Genomic DNA, 25561 nt, shown 5'->3' on the forward strand with positions numbered 1-25561 from the left:
AGGACCTCAAAGAAGACACAGAGAAAAGCACAGCAGCCAAAACAAGGAGGGCAAAGCAGAGAGAGAGCTGCAAAGACCATCAGTAACACCACCCCCAGACACCACCACCTGAGATGCTCAGGTGGGGGCTAGGCACTGAGACCCAGGTTTTGGAGGTCAGTTCCAGGGAGATAACTAGGGTTGGCTGTGTGGAGACAGCCTGAGGGAGCTAAGGAGTGGTGGTGGACCAAGGGCTGGGGAGTGGAGAGCCACACCCGAAAGAACCTGAGGGAAGATCTGGGCCCACAGGAGAAGCAAGACACCATTGGTGGGGAGAGCAAGAGGAGGAGGGGCAGAACACCATAGGAATACCTTTCTCTGTGCAAGTGCAGACTCTTGGAGGGTGTGGCTATGGGCAGCAAAGCCCCTCTTGCACCAGCTATAGGTGGTGAGGACTCTTGCATGGGCTAAGCATGACAGGGTTCTTCTTGCATGGTCTACAGGCAGCAGGGGCAAACCAGCACACTTCTCTCTGACTCCAGAGGTGGGCATGGCCTGGAACAACTAGGGGTCCATGAACAGGCACCACCTTCAGCCTCAGTCACCTCAGAGGTTGGCACAGAGGAGGAAACAGCAACCAAGCACCACCGTTGTTACTCTCACTCCAATGGGAATGCGCATGCCCTGCCACTGACACTGCTGCCTAAATCTGCCTGAGGCTCACTGCCATTTCCCAGGGCCTTGAACCTAGAAGCAGCCTGTGCCACCTTCCCACAGGTCCTTGCTACTCTCAAGAGACCAGCAACTAGGCCCTAGCTACTAGCCCTGCCTATTGCCTCCATCTCCATGGAAGCACACACAACATCCTATCAAGGGAATAATAGCCTGCACACTGAGGAAAGAGACAGCAAGCATCCAAATCCTCATGCCAAAAATAAATAGTAAGCCCTCACAAAATACCCAGGGGTGCTGTTCATGTGAATAACCCCCCAAGACTACAGTAGATGGTTTCCCTAAACTCACAGAATAAGAAAAATATAAGCAAAATGAAGAAGCTCAGGAATCATTCCCAGTTAAAAGAACAGGAGTATTCACCAGAAGGAGCAAGCAATGAAATAGTCCTCTGTCATCTAACAGACACTGAGTTCAAAAAGGAGATAGTGAAAATACTGAAAGAATTAAGGGTGAATATGAAGGAATTAAGAGCAGATATGAACAGTAATGTAGATTCCTTTAGAAAGGAACTAGAAAATATAAGGAGGAGACAAGAAAAAATAGAAAATTCATATGAAGAGATGCAAACTGAGTTAAAGGCACTGAAGAGCAGAATGAATAATGTAGAGGAATGAATTAGTGATTTGAAGATAGAATAATGGATATCATCCATTCAGGACAGCAGACAGAAAGCCAAATGAAAAAATATGAAAGCAATATAAGAGATCTATTGGATAAAATAAAGCAGGCTAATCTACGAATAATAGGGATTCCAGGAGAAGAAAAAGAAAAGAGGATTGAAAATATAATTGGAGAAATTATGCATGAAAACTTTCCAAATCTAAAGGAAAGAGATGTCAAGATACAGGAAGCATATAGCCTAGTAGTCCAGGCTCCAAATTTTTCCCTATATGCTTCCTGTATCTTGATATCTTCTATTTGAATTTCTCCAACAAACAAAAACTAAGAGTCCAGAAATGTTAAACACATTCAAAAGGAGATACTGAAAGTGCTCCTTTAAATAAAAAAGAAGCAAGAAGAAATAGGATGGAGGAAATCACTATTGGAAAGTAATCATTAACTAAGCCAGAATACAGAAAAAAAAAAGAAAAAAAAACTTTTGTAAAAGTGAAAATAAACACAAGGAATTGCAAAAGTATACACATGAAGATGTTAATAGGACATCAAAATCATAAAATGTGAGAAAGAAAAATAAGAAAAATCTAGACTTTTTTTTCTAGAATGTGTTTGAACCTACATGACTATCAGGCTAAAGAAAGCAGGTATAGGAATGGGTTCATATACTTGAATAACAGGGCAACCACAAATCAAAACCAAGCAATACATTCACAAAAACTAAAAAGAAGAGGACACAAGCATAAAATAAAAGGAAATCATCCAACCCAAAAAAGAAGGAACAAAGGAGTAACATAGAATCAACTGGAAAATAAGGTTTAAAATGGAAATAAATACATATTCATCAATAATAACCTTAAATGTCTATTGACAGAATGATCCAAACAAAAGACATAGAGTGGCAGACTGGATTAAAAAAATGCCTGCTACATCCTGCCTACAAGAGACTCACCTTAGGGCAAAGGACACATATAAATTGAAAATGAGGGGATAGGAAAATATATTTCACATGAATGGAAAAGACAGGAAAGCAATAGCTGCACTATTCATATCAGACAAAATAGACTTTAAAATGAAGTCCATAAAGAAAGACAAAGAAGGACACTATTTAACTATAAAAGGATTCATTGAAGAAGAGGATATTACACCCATCAATATATATGCCCCTAAGATAAGAGCACCAAATACACACAACAAATGCTAAAAAACTTAAAAGGAGAAATTGATGGGAATACAAATATAGTAGGAGATTTTTAACACCCGCTCACATCAGTGGACAGATCCTTTAGACAGAAAATTAATAAGGCAACAGAGGTCCTAAATGACACAATAGAAAAATGAGACGTCATTGACATTTTCAGGACTTACATCTAAAAAAAAAATACATTCTTTTCAAGTGCACATGGAACATTCTTAAGGATTTACCACATACTCAGGCACAAAACTAATCTCAACAAATTTAAGAGTTTAGGAATTATTTCAAATATCTTTGCTGACCACAATGGCATGAAACTGAAATCAACCACAAGAAAAGAAGTGGAAAAAAAAAACCTGACTACATGGAGACTAAATAACATGCTACTAAAAAACCAATGGGTCAATGAAAAAATCAAAAGGTAAATTTAAAAAATAGCTCAAGACAAATGATAATGAAAACACAATCATTCAAAATCTGTGGGATGCTGCAAAAGCATTGCTTAGAGGGAAGTTCATAGCAATAGAGGCTGTTCTCAAAAAAGAAGAAAAATCTCAAGTCGCCAACTTAACCCACCACCTCAAAGAATTAGGAAAAGAACAACAATGACAAAAAACCCCTAATGTCAGCAGAAGGAAGGAAATCATAAAGATCACAGAGGAAATCAATAAAATAGAGATTCATGCCATGAGACACATGGGAAGTCCTGAATAGACATTTCTCCAAGAAAGATATACAGATGGCCAACAAGCACATGAAAAAATGCTCAACATCTCTGATTATTAGAGAAATGCAAATCAAAACTACCATGAGATCCAACCTCACATCAGTCAGAATGGCCATCATTAATAACTCCACAAATTAAATTAAATTAAATTAAAATTGCTGGAGAGGGTGTGGAGAAAAGGGAACCCTCCTGCACTGTTGTTGGGAATGTAACCTGGTACAGCCACTATGGAGAACAGTATGAAGGTACTTGGAAAACTATACATATAACTACCATATGACCCAGCAATGCCATTCGGACATATATCTGGACAACACTTTCCTTGAAAAATACACATGTACCTGCATGTTCATTGCAGCACTATTCACAATAGCCAATACATGGAAACGACCTAAATATGTCCACTGACAGAGGATTGGATTAGGAAGACTCAGTTTATATACACAATGGAATAGTACTCAGCCATAAAAAAGAACAAAAGAATGCCATTTGCAGCAACATGGATGGAACTAGAGACTCTCATCCTGAGTGAAGTAAATCAGAAAGACAAATCTGGAATCTAATATATGAACAAATGACTCTTTCCACAGAAACGAAAATCATGGACTTGGAAAATAGACTTGTAGTTGCCAAGGGGGAGGGGGAGAGAATGGGATGGATTGGGAGCTTGGGATTAATAGATGTAGACTATTGCCTTTGGAATGGATTAGCAATGAGATCCTGCAGTGTAGCACTGGGAACTTTGTCTAGTCACTTATGGTGGAGCATGATAATGTGAGAAAAAGAATGTATACATGTATGTGTAACTGGGTCGCCATGCTGTACAGTAGAAAAAAAATGTATCGGGGAAATAACAATTTAAAAAAAAACTTCAACAAAGGAGGCAAAAATATAAAATGGGAAAGAGACAGTCTCTTTAGCAAGTGGTACTGGGAAAACTGGACAGCTGCATGTAAATCTATGAAACTAGAATACACCCTCACGCCATGCACAAAATTAAACTCAAAATGGCTTAAGGACTTACACATAAGGCAAGACATTATAAAACTCCTAGAAGAGAATGTATGCAAAACGTTCTCTCACATCAACTGTAGAAATGTTTTCTTAGGTCAGTCTCCCAAAGCTCTAGAAATGGAAACAAAAATAAACCAGTGGGACCCAATCAAAGTGACATGTTTTGCACAGCAAAGGAAGCTATAATAAACCTCAAATTACAACCTACAGAATGGGAGAAAATAGTTGCAAACAATAAAACTAACAAGGGCTTAATCTCCAAATATGCAACCAACTCATAAAACTCAATAGCAAAAAAAAAACAAACAACCCAACTGAAAAATGAGCAGAAGATATGAATAGATATTTCTTCAAAAAGACATACAGATGGCCAGCAGTTACATGAAAAAATGCTCAACATGACTAATTATTAGAGAAGTGCAAATTAAAGTACAATGAGTTATCACCTCACATTGATCAGAATGGCCATCATTAGTAAGTCTACAAATAAATACTGGAGAGGGTGTGGAGAAAGGGAACCCTCCACCATTGTTGGTGGGAATGTAAATTGGTACAACCATATGGAAAACAGTATGGAAGTACCCCAGAAAACTAAATATAGAACTACCATATGATCCAGAAATCCCATTCCTGAGCATATATACAGAAAAAAACCTTTCTTTGAAAAACATACATGCACCCTTATATTCATTGCAGCACTATTTACAACAGCTAGGACATGGAAACAACCTAAGTGTCCATCAATAGATGACTGGATTAAGAAGATATGGAGTACTTCTCAGCCATAAAAAGAACACATTAATTGTATTTGCAGCAACATGGATGGAACTAGAGGCTCTCATACTGAGTGAAGTAAGTCAGAAAGAGAAAGACAAATACCATATGATATCACTTATATCTGGAATCTAATATATGGCACAAATGAACCTATATACAGAAAAGAGACAAACTCATGGACATGGAGAACAGACTAGTAGTTGCCAAGGGGATGGGGAGCAAGAAGGATGGACTGAGAGTTTGGAGTTAGTAGATGAATGGATTAAGAAAATATGGTATATAATTAAATATTATTTTCTTAAAAATAAGGAAATCCTGTAATACGTGACAGGATGAACTTGGAGGACAATATGCTAAGTGAAATAAGCCAGTCACAGAAGTACAGAAACTGCATGATTCTACTTATATGAGGTATCTAAAATAGGCAATCACATAAAAACAGAAGGTAGAATGTTTGTTGACAGGAAATGAGGATTTGCTGTATAATGGATATAGGGTTTGAGTTATACAAGATGAGTAAGTTTTATGGATCTATTGTAATTGTGCCTATAATTAACAATTCTTTATTATGCATTTAAAATTAAGAAGGTAGATCTCATGTTAAGTGTTCTTGCCACAATTTAAAAAAATTACCAATTGTCTAATTTTGGAAAAATATCAAATGAGACTTACAGCTTAATAGAGAGAATAGGGAAAGAGATAGTCAAAGTGAGCTCAAAGGCCATGCCTTCCAAGAAGTAACACCAAGGGCCTCATGTTGCAGAGAAACAGACTGTCCTAAAATAGCCTAACCTAGTCACAAAGCAGAGAATTATACTGGAGTAAAGAAATGACACAAGAAGGTAATTCAAACTCACAGGAACAAATGAAGAGAAAACGAGAGTAAATATTTTAAAACTATATATATATATATATATATATATATACACATATATATATATATTCTTACTTTTCTCAGCTTCTTTAAAACAAAAATTATATAAAATAATTACAACAATATATTGTTGGGTTTTTAGCATATCAAGATATGATGTATATGAAATAAGAGCAGAAAACAGAGAAAATGGAACAGAGCTATATAGGGATAACATTTCTATATCTAATTGGAATTAAGTTAGCATAAATCTAAAGTAGATACTAATAGTTAAGATGTTTGGAAAGCCCATGAGCAACCACAAGAAAATACCTCAATATAGTGAAAAACTATTAAAGAAATTCAATAGTAAACTAGATAATATTTACTTAATGTGAAAAAAAGGAGGAATAAAGAAAAAAGATATAAGCTATATGAAAAAGTAAGGAAAATGATAAAGTTAAATCCAAATACTTAACTAATAATATTAGATACAAACAGATCAAGCAATCCAATCAAAAGATGGAAAATGTCTGATTGGCTTAAAAAATCAAGATCCAACTGGATGATGCCTACAGAAGACATTTTAGATACAAAGATACAGATGACTTGAAAATAAAAGAGAAAGGTGGGAAGTGAAGTCAGTGGCTCAGTTGCCACATCTTCCTCTACATCTTTGGCCTCTTGCTTAGAAGAGGCTACATTTTGATATGAGGCAATAATAAAATTATCATCCAGGCAGCCTTAATAAAATGGAGATATTTGGATGGAGGAGACAATATTGCAGAGTCAAAGGACGAGCTCACCTGCTCTCACTATAAACTATCAACAGAAAAACTGGAAACTACCAAAAAAGATATTTTACATCCAAAGAGAAAGTAGAAGCCACAATGACATAGTACAAAGGGCCCTTTCATAACATAATCAAATTCTATAGGTGCCAGCTGGGTGACCCAAAACTGGAGGATAAATATATCACAGAGGTTCTCCCAATGGGAATGAGAGTTCTGAGTCCCACATAAAGCTCGCAGTCTGGGGATCAAGCATCACGATGAGGAGCCCCCAGAGCATTTCACTTTGAAGGCATTGAAATTAAGAGACTGGTAACTTAATCATATATATATATATGTGTGTGTGTATATATGTAGACTGCTATATTAAAGCCTCATGATAACCACAAAGCAAGAAGTTACAATAGATAAAAACACAAAAATAAAAAGCAATCCAAAACACAACACTAAAGACAGTCATCAAAACAGAAGAGGAGAGAACAAAAGAGGTATAGAAGAAAAAAGACCTATATAATTGATTTTGTGAGGTGCAATTTTAAAAGGTATCGTATTTTTGTATTCCTTTTCTAATACTTCATTGCTGGTATACAGAAATGCGACTGACTTCTGAATGTTAATCTTATATCCTGCTACTTTGCTGAAGTTATTAATCAGTTCAAGGAGTTTTGGGGTTGAGTCCTTAGGGTTTTCTAGGTATAGTATCATGTCATCTGCATACAGTGACAGCTTTATCTCTTCTCTTCCTATATGGATGCCTTTGATTTCTTTTGTTTGTCTAATTGCTGTGGCTAGGACTTCCAAAACTATGTTGAAGAGCAGTGGTGAGAGTGGGCATCCCTGTCTTGTTCCAGATTTGAGTGAGAAGGCTTTCAGTTTTTCCCCATTGAGGATTATATTTGCTGTGGGTTTATCATAAATGGCTTTGATTACGTTCAGGAATGTTCCCTCTATACCCACTTTGGCGAGGGTCTTGATCATGAATGGATGTTGGATTTTGTCAAATGCTTTTTCTGCGTCTATTGAGATGATCATGTGGGTTTGGCTTTTATTTTGTTAATGTGGTGTATGATGTTGATTGATTTGCGTATGTTGAACCATCCTTGTGAACCTGGGATGAACCCAACCTGGTCATGGTGTATAATTCTTTTGATATGTTGTTGGATTCGGTTGGCTAAGATTTTGTTGAGAATTTTTGCATCTATACTCATCAATGATATTGGGCGATAGTTTTCTTTTTTGGTGGTATCTCTGTCTCGTTTTGGAATGAGGGTGATGGTGGCCTCATAGAATGTCTTTGGGAGTATTCCTTCTTCTTCAACCTCTTGAAAGAGTTTAAGGAGGATGGGCACCAATTCCTCTTTATATGTTTGATAAAATTCACCTGTGAAGCCATCTGGTCCTGGACTTTTATTTGTAGGGAGTGATTTTATGACCTCTTCAATTTCATTTCTAGTGATCGGTCTGTTCAGTTGGTCTGTTTCTGCTTGATTCAGTTTTGGCAGGCTGTAAGATTCTAGAAAATTGTCCATTTCTTCCAGATTGTCAAACTTGTTGCCGTAGAGTTGTTCATAGTATTCTCTTATGGGTTTTTGTATTTCTGCTGTATCCGTTGTGATTTCTCCTTTTTCATTTCTAATTTTGGTGATTTGGGTTCTTTCTCTCCTCTTTTTAGTGAGTCTGGCCAGGGGTTTGTCAATTTTGTTCACCTTTTCAAAGAACCAGCTCTTGGTTTTATTAATTTTCTCTATTGTTTTGTGAGTCTCTATTTTATTGATTTCTTCTTTGATCTTTATAATGTCCTTCCTTCTGCTGACTTTAGGACTTTTTTGTTCTTCTTTTTCTAATTCGTTTAGGTGGAGGGTTAAGTTGTCCATTTGGGATCTTTCTTCTTTTTTGAGAAAGGCCTGGATTGCTATAAATTTCCCTCTGAGCACTGCTTTCGCAGCATCCCATAGATTTTGAGAGGTTGTGTCTTCATTATCATTTGTTTCAAGGTAGTTTTTAATTTCCTTCTTGATTTCCACATTGACCCATTGGTTTTTCAGTACCATGTTGTTGAGTCTCCATGGAGTAGGTTTTTTCTCTTTCCTTTTCCCATGGTTGGTTTCTAATTTCATGGCATTGTGGTCAGAGAAGATACTTGAGGTAATTTCTATGCTCCTAAATTTGTTGAGGTTAGCTTTGCACAGCAAAGGAAACCAACAGGAAAACAAAAAGACAACTTTCAGAATGGGAGAAAATAGTTTCAAATGATGCAACTAACAAGGGTTTAATCGCTAGAATATATAAACAACTTATACAACCCAACAGCAAAAAAGCCAATTTATCAATGGAAAAATGGGCAAAAGACCTGAAGAGACATTTCTCCAAGGAAGATATACAGATGGCCAGCAAACATATGAAAAAATGCTCAACATCGCTGAGTATAAGAGAAATGCAAATCAAAACTACCATGAGATATCACCTCACACCAGTCAGAATGGCCATCATTCATAAATCCACAAATAACAAGTGCTGGAGCAGGTGTGTAGAAAAGGGAACCCTCCTGCACTGTTGGTGGGAATGTAAACTGGTACAGCCACTATGGAGAACAGTTTGGAGATACCTTAGAAATCTATACATAGAACTTCCATATGACCCCACAATCCCACTCTTGGGCATCTATCCGGACAAAGCTCTACTTAAAAGAGACACATGCACCCGCATGTTCATCGTAGCACTATTCACAATAGCCAGGACATGGAAACAACCCAAATGTCCATCAACCGATGATTGGATTCGGAAGAGGTGGTATATATACACAATGGAATACTACTCAGCCATAAAAAAGAGTGCCATAATGCCATTTGTAGCAACATGGATGGAACTAGAGAATCTCATCCTGAGTGAAATGAGCCAGAAAGACAAAGACAAATACTATATGATATCACTTATAACTGGAATCTAATATCCAGCAGAAATGAACATCTCCTCAGAAAAGAAAATCATGGACTTGGAGAAGAGACTTGTGGCTGCCTGATGGGAGAGGGAGGGAGTGGGAGGGATCGGGAGCTTGGGCTTATCAGACACAACTTAGAATAGATTTACAAGGAGATCCTGCTGAGTAGCATTGAGAACTTTGTCTAGATACTCATGTTGCAACAGAACAAAGGGTGGGGGGAAAAATGTAACTGTCATGTATACATGCAAGGATAACTTGATCCCCTTACTGTACAGTGGGAAAATAAAAAAATAAAAATAAAAATGACCTATAAAAACAAATCTAAAAAATGAACAAAATGGCAATGAAAACATACATGTTGATATTTACCTTAAATGTAAATGGATTAAATGCTCTAAGCAAAGGAAATAGGCTTGTTAAATGAATTGAAAAAACAATGACTTGTATATATACTGTCTACAAGAGTTTCCCTTCAAATCTAGGGACACATACTGACTGAAAGTAAGGGAATGGAGAAAGGTAGGTGATGAAATAGAAATCAAAAGAAAGCTGGAATAGCAATTCTCATATCAGATGAACATTTAAGAAATATAAAGACTGTTACCAGAGAGAAAGAAGGACAATACATAATTATCCAAGGATCAGTCCAAGAAGGAGATACAACAATTGTAAATATATATGCATCCAACATAGGAGCACCTCAATATATAATGCAACTGCTAACAGCCATAAAAGGAATAATTGATAGTAACACAATAATAGTTGGGGACTTTAACACCCCAATTACCTCAATAGACAGACCATCCAGAACGAAATTCAATAAAAAGCAGAATTTAAATGATACCTTATACTTGATGGACTTAGTATTTATAAAACATTCCATCGAAATGCAGAATACACCTTCTTCTCAAGTGCACATGGAACATTCTCCAGGATTGATCATAAGGTGGGCCACAAAACAAGCCTCAGTAAACCTAAGAAAACTGAAATCATATCAAACATCTTTTCTGACCACATTATGAGATTATAAATCAACTACCAGAAAAACTACAAAAACACAAACATGTGGAATATAAACAGTATGTTACTAAACAACCAATAGATCACTGAAGAAATCAAAGATGGAATGAAGTCCATGATGTTCTTTTCTGTGGAAAGGTTCATTTTTGCCATATATTAGATTCCAGATATGTGATAGCATATGGTATTTGTCTTTCTTTTTCTGACTTACTTCACTTAGTATGAGAGTCTCTAGTTCCATCCATGTTGTTGTAAATGGCAATATTTCATTCTTTCTATGGCTGAATAGTATTTCATTGTGAATACATACCACTTCTTCCTAATCCAATCATCTGTCAATGGACATATTTAGGTTGTTTCCATGTCTTGGCTATTGTGAATAGAGCTGCAATGAACATGCAGGTGCATGTGTCTTTTTCAAGGAAAGTGTTGTCCAGATATATGCCCAAGAGTAGGATTGCTGGGTCATATGGTAGTTCTATGTATAGTTTTCTAAGTTACCTCCATACTGTTCTCCATAGTGGTTGTGCAAGGTTACATTCCCACCAACAGTGCAGGAGGGTTCCCTTTTCTCCACACCTGTTCCAGCACTTGTTATTTGTGGACTCATTAATGATGGCCATTCTGATTGGTGTGAGGTGGTATCTCATGGTAGTTTTGATTTGCATTTCTCTTATACTCAGCGATGTTGAGCATTTTTTCATGTGTTTGCTGGCCATCTGTGTATCCTCCTTGGAGAAATGTCTCTTCAGGTCCTTTGCCCATCTTTCAATTGGGTTGTTGGCTTTTTTCTGTTGAGTTTTATAAGTTGCTTGTACATTCTAGCAATTAAGCCCTTGTCAGTTGCATCATTTGAAACAGTTTTCTCCCTTTCTGGAAATTGTCTTTTTGTTTTCGTTTTGGTTTCCTTTGCTGTGCAAATCTTGTCAGTTTGATTAGGTCCCACTGGTTTATGTTTGCTTTTATTTCTGTTGCTTTGGGAGACTGACCTGAGGAAACATTTGTAAGGCTGATGTCAGAGAATGTTTTGGCTATGTTCTCTTCCAGGAGTTTGATAGTTTCTTCTCTTATATTTAGTTCTTTCGGCTATTTTGAGTTTACTTTTGTGCATGGTGTGAGGGTGTGTTCTAGTTTCATTGATGTGCATGCAGCTGTCCAGGTTTCCCAGCAATGCTTGCTGAATAGACTTTCTTTTTCCCATTTTATGTTCTTGCCTCCCTTGTCAAAGATTAATTGACCATAGGTGTCTGGGTTTATTTCTGGGTTCTCTATTCTGTTCCATTGGTCTATATGTCTGTTTTGGTACCAGTACCACCATGTCTTGATGACTGTAGCTTTGTAATATTGCCTGAAGTCTGAGAGAGTTATGCCTCCTGCTTGGTTTTAATATCTCAGGATTGCTTTGGCAATTCTGGGTCTTTTATGGTTCCATACAAATTTTGGAGTGTTTGTTCTAGTTCTGTGAAAAATGTCATGGGTGTTTTGGTAGGGATTGCATTGAATCTGTAGATTGCTTTGGGTAGTATAATCATTTTGACAATACCGATTTTTCCAATCCAAGAGCATGGTATTTCTTTCCATCTGTTTGTTGTCTTTGATTTCTTTCATTTGCATCTTATAATTTTCAGAGTATAGTTCTTTTTTCTCTTTAGATAGATTTATTCATAGGTATTTTATTTTTTTGGTTCAATGGTAAGTGGGATGGTTTTCCTGATTTCTCTTTATGATCTTTCATTGTTATATAAAGACAAATACCATATGATTTCAATTATATCTGGAATCTAATATATGGCACAAATGAACCTTTCCACAGAAAAGAAAATCACGGACCTGGAGAATAGATCTGTGGTTGCCAAGGGGAAGGGGGAAGGAATGGGATGGATGGCGACCTTGGAGTTAATAGATGCAGACTGTTGCCTTTGGAATGCATTGGCAATGAGATCCTGCTGTGTAGCACTGGGAATTACATCTAGTCACTTATGATGAAGTATGGTAATGTGAGAAAAAATAATGTATACATATATGTGTAACCTGGTCACTATGCTGTACAATAGAAAATTGACAGAACACTCTAAACCACCTATAATGGAAAAAAATAAAAATAATTATATGATATAAAAAAACATTAGTTTGATACAGCAATTAATTAATATTTACCAATGAATATAGTATTCTTCATAAGTAAATATTATAACACCAAAAAAGAAATCAAAGAGGAAATCAAACAGTACCCAGAGACAAATAAAAATGAAAACATGACAATCCAAGACCTATGGGATCCTGCATAAACAGTTCTAAGATGAAAGTTTACAGTAATACAATCTTATTTCAGGAAACAAGAAAAATTTCAAATAAATAACCTAAAATTACACCTAAAGAAACTGGAGATAGAAGGATAAGTGTAACCCAAAGTTAGTAGAAAGAAAGAAATCATAAAGAGCAAATCAAAACTAGATGAAATAGAGACAACAAAAACTAGAAGACATCAATGAAACTAAAATCTTGTTCTTGACATGATAAAAAAATTGATAAAACTTGAGCCCAACTCATCTAGGAAAAAAAAGACAGGGGATTTCCCGTAGTGGTGCAGTGGAAACGAATCCAACTAGGAACCATGAGGTTGAGGGTTCCATCCCTGGCCTCGCTCAGTGGGTTAAGGATCCAGGGTTGCCGTGAGCTGTGGTGTAGGTCACAGACGTGGCTCGGATCTGGCATTGCTGTGGCTCTGGCGTAGGCTGGCAGCAATAGCTCCGATTAAACCCATAGCCTGGGAACCTCCATATACCGCGGGTGCAGCCCTTTAAAGACAAGACAAAAGAGAGAGAGAGAAAGAGAGAGAGAGCGAGAGAGAGAGAGAGCAAGCGAATGTGCTCAAATGAATAATATTAGAAATGAAAAAGAAGTCACAACTAACACAACAAACATATAAAAGAGCATAAAAGACCACTACAAGCAGCAATATGAAATAAAACAGACAAACTAGAAGAAATGGGTAATTTTTTAGAAATCTATAATTTTCCAAGACTGAACCTGAAAGAAATAGAAAATATGAACAGACCAAACACAAATACTATAATTGAAACTGTGATTTAAAATACTTCCAACTAAGAAAAGTCCAGGACCAGATAGCTTCACAGACAAATTCTACCAAACACTTAGAGAAGAATTAAAATCTATCCTTCTAAAACTCTCCCCAAAATTGCAGAGGAAGGAATAATACCAAGCTCTTTCTATGAGGCAACCATCACCCTAAATCCAAAACCAGACAAAGACACCACACAAAAAATTACAGGCCAATATCACTGTGAACATGGATGCAAAAATCCTTAACAAAATACTAGCAAACCAAATCCAACAATACATTAAAAAGATCATACACCATCATCAATTGGGAGTTATTGTAGAGATGCAAGGATTCTTCAATATATGTAAATCAATTAATGTAATATGCCACATCAAAAAACTAAAGAATAAAAACCATATGATTATATCGGTAGTCACAGAAAAAGCTTTTGAAAAAAGTTAACATGCATTTATGATAAAAACTATCCAGAATGTGTGCAGAGAGGGAAGCTATCTCAATACAATAAAGGCCATATATGACAAATTCACAGCTAAAATTATTCTCAATTGTGAAAAGCTGATAGCATTTCCACTAAGATCAGGAAAAAGACAAGGATATCCATTCTCAGCACTTTTATCCAACACAGTTTTGGAAGTTGTAGCTACGGCAATCAGAGAAGAAAAATAAATAAAATTAATTAAAATTGGAAAAGAAGAAGTAAAACTGTCACTGTTTGCAGATGACATGATACTATATATAGAAAATCCTAAAGATGCTACCAGAAAACTACTAGAGCTCATCAATGAATTTGGTAAAGTTGCAGGATACATAATTAATGAACAAAAATCTCTTGAATTCCTATACACTAATAGTGAAAGACTAGAAAGTTAGATTAAGGAAACAATTCCATTTGCATTGCATCGAAAAGAATACCTAGGAATAAAACTACTTAGAGAGGCAAAGGACCTGTACTCTGAAAACTATAAGTTGCAGATTAAAATAAATCAAAGACAACACAAACAGATGGAAAGATAGATATACAACACTCTTAGATTGGAAGAATCAATATTGTCACAATGACTATACTACGCAAGACAATCTACAGATTCAGTGCAGTCCCTATTAAATTATCATGGTGTTTGTCACAGAACTGGAACAAAATTAAAAAAAAAATTATGGAAACACAAAGTACCTTGAATAGCCAAAGCAATCCTGAGAAGGAAAAATGGAGCTGGAACAATCAGACTCTCTGACTTCAGACTATACTACAAAGCTGAAGTCATCAAAATAATATTGTACTGGCACAAACCCAGAAATATTGATCAATGAAACAGGATAGAAAGCTCATAAATATACCCATGCACCTATAGTCTATTACTCTATGACAAAGGAGTCAAGAATATACAATGGAAAGAAGGCAGTCTCTTCAATAAGTAGTGCTGGGAAAACTGGACAGATAAATGTAAAAGAATGAAATTAGAACATTCTCTAACACCACATACAAAAAATGAACTCAAAATGGTGTAAAGACCTAAATTTAAGACCTGGTACTGTAAAACTCTCAGAGGAAAATATAGGCAAAACATTGTTTCACATAAACCACAGCAAGATATTTTTGGATACACCTCCTAGAGTAATGAAAATAAAAACAAAAATAAATAAATGAGACCCAATTAAACTTAAAATCTTTTGTACATAAAGGAAACCTAAATAAAATGAAGAGACAAGCTACAGAATGGAAGAAAATATTTGCAAATGAAGTGACCAACAAGGGATTAATCTCTAAAACATGCAACCAACAATATCAAAAAAAAAAAAAACATAAAAAATGAACAGAAGATCTAAATAGACATTTCTCCAAGGAAACATACAGATGGCCAAAAAACACGAAAGGATATTCAACATCACTAATTATTGGAGAAATTTAAACTAAACTATAATGAGGCATCACTTCACACCAGTCAGAATGGCCATCACCAAAAAGTTTACAAAAAGTGCTAGAGAGGGTTGGAGAAAAGGCAACCCTCCTACACTGTTGGTAAGAATGAAAATTGGTACAATCACTTTGGAAAAAAGTATGGAGTTTTCTCAGAAAGCTAAAAATAGAACTATCATAGGATCCAGTAATCCCACTCCTGGGTGTATATCCAGAGAAAACCATAATTCAAATAGGTACACACACCCCAATGTTCATCACAGCAGTATGTACAATAGTTAAGACATGGAAGCAACTTAAATGTCTGTCAAGAGAGAAACGAATAAGGATGTGGTACATATACACAATAGAATAAAGAAGGATTTATTTATTCCAGCCATGCAGAAGAATGAAACACCATCTGCAGCAACATGGATGGTCCGAGAGTTGATCATACTAAGTGCAAAGACAAATATCATATGTTATCCCTTAAATGTGGAATCTTAAAAAATCATACCAATGAACTTATTCATAAAACAGAAACAAATTCACAGACTTTGAAAACAAGCTTATGGTTACAAAAGTGGAAAGGTGTGGGGGAGGGATGGATTGGCATATGCACACTACTGTATATGGAATGCATGGTTAACAGGGACCTGCAGTACAGCACAGGGAACTCTGCTCATTATTCTGTGATGACTTAAATGGGAAAGTAATCTGAAAAAGAATGAATATATGTATACATATGACTGAATCACTTTGCTGTACAGCAGAAATCAATACAACATTGTAAATCAACTATATATCAGTAAAACTTTTAAAAGTGAAAAAATGGCCTTATAATGATGTACAAACCCTTTTAAATTATAAAACTTCACTTAAATAACATGAAAAATTGAAGTAGATGGAAAGATATACCATGTTTAAAGAAGACTCAGTATCATAAAGATGTTAACTTTCCTTCAGTTGATATACAGGTTGACTGTAATTTCGATCAAAATGCCAAAAATTGTGTGCATGTATGTGTGTGTGACTTGAAAAACTGATTCCAAATTTGTGGGGATAAAATTTTTCATTGCATAATTGTTCATACCCCAAACTAGAAACTACTTAAATGCCCATCAACAGTAAGGTAGATAAATAAGCCATGGAGTAGCCACAAAATGTAATATTACCCAGCAAGAAGAATAAGCAATCTACAACTGCATGTAACAATAATATAGATAGCACACAAAATAATAACGTTGAGTGAGAAAAACATCATAGGTGAATATATACAGTTCTCCAAGCACTTTACACATGTTAATGCATTTAATCCTCAGAATAATGTCATTAAATGATCCTGTGCCTCCTCTCCCCCAATGCCCCCTTTGGGGCTGGGCAGGTCTTCTAGAAAGGATGCTACAAGTAAAGGGTGACTCAGATCGTTCTGGGGTAAAGAGCCTGGCCTGCTCAACACAGGAATTGAGGCAAACATTGCCCAGAGCACCATGTGTATTGCATCTGTGGTCTTACATGATTCAGTCAATCACTAATGAGTTACTGTCTTGTACACACAGAGCCCTATGCTTGGCTATGGTGAGTGGTAGAGTAGAATTAGCACAGAGTGACCACTTACTGAGTATCTGCTGTGTGCCAAATCAGGCTCCAGGCTTGATGCTGGGGATATGATGGGCAAGAAGTTGACAGATTCACCTTATTGTTTAAATAATAATAAAAATAGTAATAAGAAAAAAATAACATTTATTGAGTGCACTGAGCATTCCTCTAAGCATTTTATGTGCTTTAGCTCTCTAATCTCCACAAAAACACTATCATTAACTTTCTTTTACAGATGAAGAAATGGAAGGACGCATAAGTTAAGAAAATTGTCCAAGGTCACAGAGGCAGGAGGTGGCAAAGCTGGGACTCAAACATAGGCAGTCTGATTCACTGAATCACGCCAACAACATGGGGAGGTAGGTATTAAAAATTCTGTTTTGTAGACGAGGGAAGAGAGTCTCAGAACTAAATTGAGTACATATTTAGTTTGCACGCTCTATATGACAGAGACTATATTAGGTGATTTACATATATTATTTCCCCAACCCCTAGGAATATAAGGGTACTAACAATGGAGGACCCAGGTATACAGAAAGTGGCTTGCCTGCTTGCCAGCTAACTCAACAGCCCCTTGGAAAGGATCAAGAGTGGCTTGGTGTGGGGTAGGGGAAGGGGATAATTTTCAGTCTCATCCAGGCTCCTAGATCTCCGTATGAGTGATTTATACTGCTGGTGGAAAAAAGGAGGAAGAAGAACTGAAGGATTATTTTTTTTCTCTTCCCCCTCCCTCCATACTCTCCATTTTACATAGTATATTTACCATCCTACTTCTTCCTGGGCTCCTCTAAGTAACTAATTCTCCCTCACTAGCCCTGAGCCTAGACCTTCTATAGCATTAGCATAGTGGAAGCTTGGTCAGCAAGTCCTTGACACAACTGGGTCCCACAGTCCACAGCTGTCTTATCTCCACCTACCTTATGGCTCCTCAGGCCAAAATTCTTGGGCTGGAAGCATCTTGGTCCACAAATGTCCCCTTTTATCTATGGGAAATGCTATACTCTACTTAAAAATATATTTACAGGTTTTGTTTGATTCTCCTTTGAATCTCCTCTTTCTTAAAATTTCAAAGTGAACATTACACCAGAAGGCTGTCCCTGAGGGACTGAGGGTCTTATCCTTCAAATCCCCAGAACAGCAAAAATATCCATATGTGCCAAGAAGGCAATGAAGAAGACAGGATACCCTGCCTTTCCCAACCCAGTCAGAGAATAATTAGAAGAGGCTTGAGAAAGGGGTGGGGCAAAACTGACCAATGATATGGTACCGTTGTGTACCCAGCACCTGTTCCCTGAAAAACAATGCCAGAAACCATCACCTTATTTCACCCAAGCACTATCAGACAGGAGCACTTTCCAGACACTTCACTGAAGTCACCAAAATAAAACATTTTAGGCTAGCACTGAAGAGTTCTGAACTAGAAACATCAAATTTCTAACAAGAAGCATTCCAAATAAGTTCTGGATAAGACAGAAAAATTCCTAGTAAAAAATCTCTCCTATTAAGATGATCTTTACATAATCCTCATTCTTTGTCTTCATCTCTCTTTCTCTCATTCCTTATCTACTTTTTCTGACATTAGCCTCTGGTCTACAGCGATTCAAACTTTCAGATTGGGGTTGGGGGTGGAAGGGTGGCATATCCTTTGCTCTACTACACCCACTCTATCACCACCACCTTGAAGCCCACAGAAGCAAACCCCACTTACAGCCCCTCCTCCGTTGCAGCCTACTGTTGCCGCTGCTATGTGGAATCCAGATCTTCTGCAATCTGGTTTGGGTGAGCTCTCCCATCTCTTGAGTCATCTTAGGCGTCGCAGCTAATGACACCACTGTCCACAAGGTACCAGGCCTCACTTCCTGTCTTATTAGCTGTCTCTTCTGTTGCAGTGGCCACAGCAGGAGGTTGACAGAGTTGGGACAGGGAGGTGCGCTGGGGTTCTGAGCCCTCTGGCAGCCTGTCTCCAGCCCTTCTACTCTCTCCTAGTCCTGCCTGCCTTGCCTGCCTCTGCTCCTGTATCTACCAGTGGGGGCTTGGGTGCAGAGAAGGAGAGGTTGGGCAGAGGTCAGCAGAGGCCTCTGAACTCCAAGGGCTGTGTACATAAGAGATAAGTTGTAGCCCGGCAAGGAAGGCAGCCAGCAAGACAGCTCAGGTCTGGCCAGTCACTTCCCTCCAATGAAGACAGGACTAGTAGAGTATGCAAATAAAAGACCAAAGATCATGTGCTTATATCCTGTGTGGGGTGGGGAGGCAAAGGTAATGGAGACAGATCCCAGCAGATTTCATAGCTTAGAAATAAAATGGGCCCAAGCAGAATATGAAATTCCAACCCAGAGCAGAGATCCATATCAGAAACGCAAGGTTTCCAAGTACAAGCACATAAATCCCTACTGAAAAATGCAATGTTTTGAGCTAGCAATCAAAGGCCTGATGTTGAAGTAGAAGTTTAACTGCCTTACTGCCTGCCCCAAATGGCATGCAACCCTTCTCCTCTACTTAATTCTGCTACCTTTACTGCTGAAGGGCCACTCTCCCATAAAATATGCTGCCTGGGGCAACCTTGGAGAGATGGGCACTATCTGATCATCTCTGGGTTCTTTCCAGCAAAGGATACATAAATCACCATAAACCTGACACCTTGGGAAGATGAGTGAATACAGCCACTGCTAAAGCTAGAGATGGTAAGTACTGCCCACATGAGTGCCAACTGCCATCAGGTGCCTCAGGGAGAAAGGCATTGTGATCTGACCCAGAACCTGGTTAAAATTCTTTGTGCCAAACCATGGGGATGGAGGCTTAGGTGGGGAGGCTGCAGCAGGCAGAGCATAGAGAGTAGGGAGCAATGACCTCAAAGTAGGACAAGTCCACAGGCCAGAGCCATCCTGCTCAGATGTCTCTGCTTTACCCTCCCCCACACCCCTGGTTATTTTGAAATGTCAATTTGTAGAACTCATCTAACAGCACAGCTTACCTGGAAGATGTCCAAGTGTGTTCTTACTTCATTCTTTTGCAACCTTCCCGCCCCCTGATAAAGGTCCAGTGATTGGCTATGAGGAAGCTCAATTTCTGCCACTGATCTAGGCAATGCTGGGGATATCTCTTGGGACAGAAACCTCCAATCCTTGCCCTCTAGTGCCCTCAGCTCCACTTTGCCTTTTAAGACGTTCCCTAAAATACATTCTCAGCATCCTAGTCTACACAAGTGTTAGATTCCCTCCAGCTGCTGTGTATAAATCATAACAAACTTTCAATACATTTCAGAGCCTACTCTTTTAAATGAATCCACTGAGGCAGTGGATCACAGTAGTTAAAAGCAATGAGTTCTGGAGCCATACTACCTGAGTAGAATCCCACCTCTGTCCCTTGCTATGAGACTCTGAGCAGAAGATTTAACTTTTCAGTGTCTTGTTTTTTTTTTCATCTTATAAGAGTATCTAGTCACTTAGGGTTGAAGATTCAATGTGTTAACACATGTAAAGTAAACCTGGGAAATGTTCACTATATATTACCTAACACTGTGCTTCCATTTTGAAGTAAAAGATTAATCAACTCTATAGCTAATTTGCAATTTCTAACGTAATGCTGAGCATTCAGGAAACACTCAGTAAAGGAAACTTACAAAATTATGACAAAGGGTTAATATTTATAATAAATACAAAGTTCACGCCAATCAATTAGAAAGATGAATTCATTTTCACCTTTTGATTTTGTGATACAGAAGCCCCCTAGATATCATAGATAGAGAATATATCCAATTCTCTCATGTAAGAAAATGGAAGCCTAGATAGAGAAGTATTTTCTTAAGGTCCTCTAGCAAATTAAGCCACCAAGTCAGGAGTAGAATCCTGGGGACATGATATCTCCAGTCCAGAATCTTTGGTTAACTGATCAATCTAGCTTGATTTAAGAATATTCTCTTCCAGATTAGATCAGAACATTTAGAGTATTAGAACTAGACTTTGGAAGAGACAACTCTATTAATCCTAATAAGTCGTCTAACTTGTATCACTGCTAATGCTAATAATATTAATAATAACCCTTTTACATGTATGTTTTTCATGTTCCACAAGGAAACATACTCCTATCATAGTTGCTCTTTCCAAACATTCTCATTACCTTCACAGTGAAACTGAAGTTTAGGGAGAGGAAGTGGCTTGTCCAAGGTAATCAATCCAGTCACATGAACCCCTCTTCTATGTTTACAATTTTGTCCTCATGACTCTGCCAAAAGGCAGAAAGATAATTTTAGAAGCAGGAAATCTGAAGTAGGAGACTAGAGGGCTTTTGACAAGGTCTGAAATGGTAAACTTGGGGTCCAGGCTTGAAAACCCAACTTAAAACTGCTCAGAACTAGCTGCGTGCATGCGTGCGTGCGTGCGTGTGTGTGTTTTAACCACTGCTACAAATTATGATCCCAGAAGCAGAACTAAACAAGCTTTATGGAAAGGCCTCAGTGCTGGCTCTTCTCAATCAAACCTACCTCTCCAGCTGTGTCTTTCTTTAGATACCCATGGTCAAACTGTACTGACTACTCACTGGGCCTTCAACCTTACTATGTTTTTTTGTTGTTATTTTTTGTTTTGTTTTGTTTTGTTTTTTTTGCCTCTGGGCCTTTACTCAAAATTCTCTTCTCTTCCATTCTCAATGAAATCTGACTCACTCTTCAAGGTTGGGTTCAATGTTCACCTCCTCTGGGAAGCCTTCCCTGTACCCTTGGCTTTGCTTCTCATATTGCCTATATGCTTCTGTCTGTCTGAACAAGTATCCACCTCTGCTTTACTGGTCTACTTCCCTACTAGACTGTGAGCTCTTTAATGATGTGGACTGGATCTCAGCTACCTGTAATGTGTTTCCAGGTGTCTAGCTCAGGCCTCAGCACAGAAGAAATCTTTGCTCAGTATTTGTACAATCTACATCTCTCTACCCTCAATGAGATGAACATGTAGAAAAATAATCCCCAGCCAACAAGGTAAACTTTATAAAAGAGAGATATATAGGGAACTGGGTTAGGGAACTAACTTGGTCTGAAGGTAGAATGTTATAGTAGGATCGAAAATTCTCTCAACCTTGAATGGTGCATAACAGAATAAAGTCCTCCCATAACCATGAAAAGATCCAGTTAACTGGTTACAGCAAAAAAGTTTCACTTAATATCACAGACTCACCCAAGTCCAAGAGCTGAGTCATAAATTCTATATGGGGTTAATTCTATGTAGGAAAAGCATAATGTGACTTCCTGAGGCCCACATATCCTAACCATCCTCCCAAAGTATGAGGTGTATAGGAGAATTTCATTAAAAGCAGTATCAAGACAGTACTGATGGGTATCAGAATCACAAATGGGGTCTCCTTATCAGTAATTCTTGGAAGTATGGGTGTGAATACATTTGTGAGGAGTTAGGATGAGGAGGGGAGATTGGCCATATGCTTACAGGGGAGGTCAGGTGCGGCAGTAGCCTAAAATCCACTTCCTTCTTAGCCACTACCCTAGCTCACCATCCCCCCATTACTTTCAGCCCCATGCTTGGGGCCCTAGATTTGCTCTATCCTAGTCCTAGGAGTAGGGTTGTGGTTGGTATCAACTGTGGATGCTATAGAAAAAGTAGGATCACTAAGGCAGAGCACGGAAGTCCTGAAATATTTCCAGAGTTTTGGTTCCTGTCCTCCCACTCCTCTTCACCTTGTGACAGTCCTCTGAGGGCAATAGGCTAGGGACTTCAATTTCCATTTTAGTGAGGAGGCTGTAGAAGCCCAAAGAAGCTAAAAAATTTGTTCCAAGTGCCACATAAAACCAGCTATACTTCATATACCAGTTGGGAGTTAAGAGATAAATTCTCTTATCTAGCTCATTCAAAACTGGACTAGACCAAGTTAGATTTCTAAAGGTGCTAAGGAACTGTCCTTTGGGCCAGTATCCACAAAGTCAGGTCAGAATTGATGACAGACAGCTAATGAGATATAGAAAACATATTTTCCTCAACTTCCCATACCCTTTAATGAACACTTCAAGTGACTACCTAGTCCTAGAAAACTTTCCAGAGAGCCTAAAGAATGGATTTGGGTTTGTGTTAACTCCTATTTTTCCTTCTGTCTCACCTACCTGTTCTCCTAGGGTTTTTTCCTTCCATCGCTCATTATCCGACACACAGCTGTCTTGCATTTAGACCCCAAAGCAGGTCCAGAGGGTGGCATCAAAGAGGGAGCCTGGAGGTGCTCCTTAGTTCCCTGGGAAGGCTGGGGAGGTACCCTTGGTAAGAGGGGGTGTGTGCACGCTGTTGAAATATCAGCTGTTGTAGTTGCCAAAGAAGTTCCTGAGTCACCCGGAGCCTTTTCTCTTCAGGCCAACCATGTGTTCACCTTGCCCCAAAGGTCAGAACTAATATTAAGCTACTGCAGAATGGAGAAATTAAAACCAGCAATGGAAAAAGGCAAGATCTGGATTTCCTTAGGGCTGAGTTCAGATTGGTCTTCAGGGTAAATGGCATGATCCCTTACTGGAAAGTGATTTGGCAATATGAAGCAAGAGCAATAAAAATGTCCATTTCCTTTGTCCTAATTATCCCACTCTTGGGACTCAATCCTGAGCCAATAACCACCAAAAAAAAAAAAAAAAAAACCCAAAAAACAAACCAAAAAAAATAGAAAGGCTTAAAGCACCAACATTTTAATTTCATTTACAAGGATATTTTCTGATGGCAACAACTGGTATGTAAATTTTAAGTCTTCCAGGAGGAAAAGCAGCTCTTTGGATCTTTTTTGCAGACATTGATAATGATGGCTCTAAGCTTATGGAATTCTGGGGAGAAAGAATTCTTGGTGAGGAAACTGAAGATGCAGTTATGCTTTTCCCTGGACATTGGGCATGTCTATTATTTCTATTTTTATGTTCTAAAAAATGCTACTAACTTGTTGATGCTCTTGCTATTGTCCTTTGTTCATTTAGTCAACAAATATTAACTCCTAATATATGCTGCAATCTATATTAGGGGATATGGCTAACAAAATGAATCAAATATGGCCATCGCTCTCAAGCTGCTGGAAGTCTAGTAATAGGAATAGAAATCAATGGTAGCTGTGCATTGTGATAAGTGCTGTGACAAAATAGACCATAGGGAAAAGATCTAACTGGGGAGGTGTGTGGGTGGTTAGAAAAAAACATACTCAGGAAAGTATTCCCTGAGCTTACTAAGACAGGGGTTGAATCCTGGCTCTACTACTTCTGTGATACTTGGGTGAAGTCACTGAACCTCTCTTACTTAGCCTCAATGCTCCTTATGGTTGTCCTGATAATGAAACAAGATAATGCATATGAAGGAGCCATATTAAGAGACAGTGTTACTCCGGAACTTGGGTAGCTCACTTAAATTCTGTTGACCTCAATTTTACTTATCTAAGAAATGGAGCCAAGAGAAAATCCCTGTCAGCATCCTAAGGGATGCTATAGGGCCCAATACAAATAATGGCTACAGGATAGACTTGATACAGCCTCCCCATTCTACTTCCCCAGCCCAATAAAGCCTCAGGCCCTCTCCTAAGCCTTACTCCACTAGACTACCTTTCCTCCATGGTTTATTCAAAAGGTTCAATGCTATTTTGCAGCCTGCCCTCCCCTATATATTTAGTGATCCTTCCATATCACTCCGCATAGTACATTTTAATATTCTTCCCCCTTTAAAAAAATTGAAGTAAAATTTGCACATTAAATTAACAATTTTAAAGTGTACAATTCAGTGGTATTTAATACATTTTGCAAAGATTCCATTTATATGAAATACCAAATATAGGTAAATCCACAGGGAGAGAAAGCAAAGTGAATGCACCCAGGTACTGGAGGTTGAGGACATAGGGACTAACTGCTTAATGGGTAATGGGTATGTGTTTCCCTTTGGGGCAGTTGGGGTGATGTTTTGGAACCAGAAAGAGGTGATGGTCCCTCATTCTTTTTATAATTTTTTATTTAAGCTAAAATAAACATAACATAAAATTTTCCATTTTAACCATTTAAAGATTCTTTTGGCACAAAAACAGATATATGGATCAATGGAACAGAATAGAAAGCCCAAAAATATACCCCTACATCTATGGTCAATTAATTTTTGCCAAAGGAGGCAAGAATATATGATGGAAAAAAAGACAATCTCTTCAGTAAGTGGTGCTGGGAAAGCTGGACAGCCTCATGTAAATCAATGAAGTTAGAATACTCCCTTACACCACACACAAAAATAAACTCAAAATGGCTTAAAGACTTAAATATAAGAATGACACCATAAAACTCCTAGAAGAGAACATAGGCAAAATATTCTTGGACATAAATGGTAGTAATATCTTCTTAGATC

The 25561-nt window shown here is 37.9% G+C and overlaps 1 protein-coding gene across 12 annotated transcripts in view; it reads right to left on the bottom strand.

The window, feature by feature from the left end:
- Nucleotides 1–23485, bottom strand: part of PFKFB1 (6-phosphofructo-2-kinase/fructose-2,6-biphosphatase 1) — an 86498-nt gene extending 63013 nt beyond the window's left edge. For 3 of the 12 annotated variants that reach the window (XR_014834546.1, XM_005673663.4, XM_013986195.3), the window contains exon 1: nucleotides 18934–19245. Coding sequence is in view for 4 of the 12 variants with exons in the window: in XM_005673663.4 (XP_005673720.1) it covers nucleotides 18934–19030 (97 nt within the window). In the remaining 8 variants the exon portion in view is untranslated. 12 annotated transcript variants of the gene reach the window in all.
- Between the last annotated feature and the right edge of the window lie 2076 nt (nucleotides 23486–25561).

Source organism: Sus scrofa, chromosome X, assembly GCF_054392235.1.
Source record: "Sus scrofa isolate SSC_HxYL_T2T_F1_AM1 chromosome X, Sscrofa_HxYL_maternal_Yorkshire_Landrace_v2.0, whole genome shotgun sequence".
NCBI classification, from domain to species: domain Eukaryota; kingdom Metazoa; phylum Chordata; class Mammalia; order Artiodactyla; family Suidae; genus Sus; species Sus scrofa.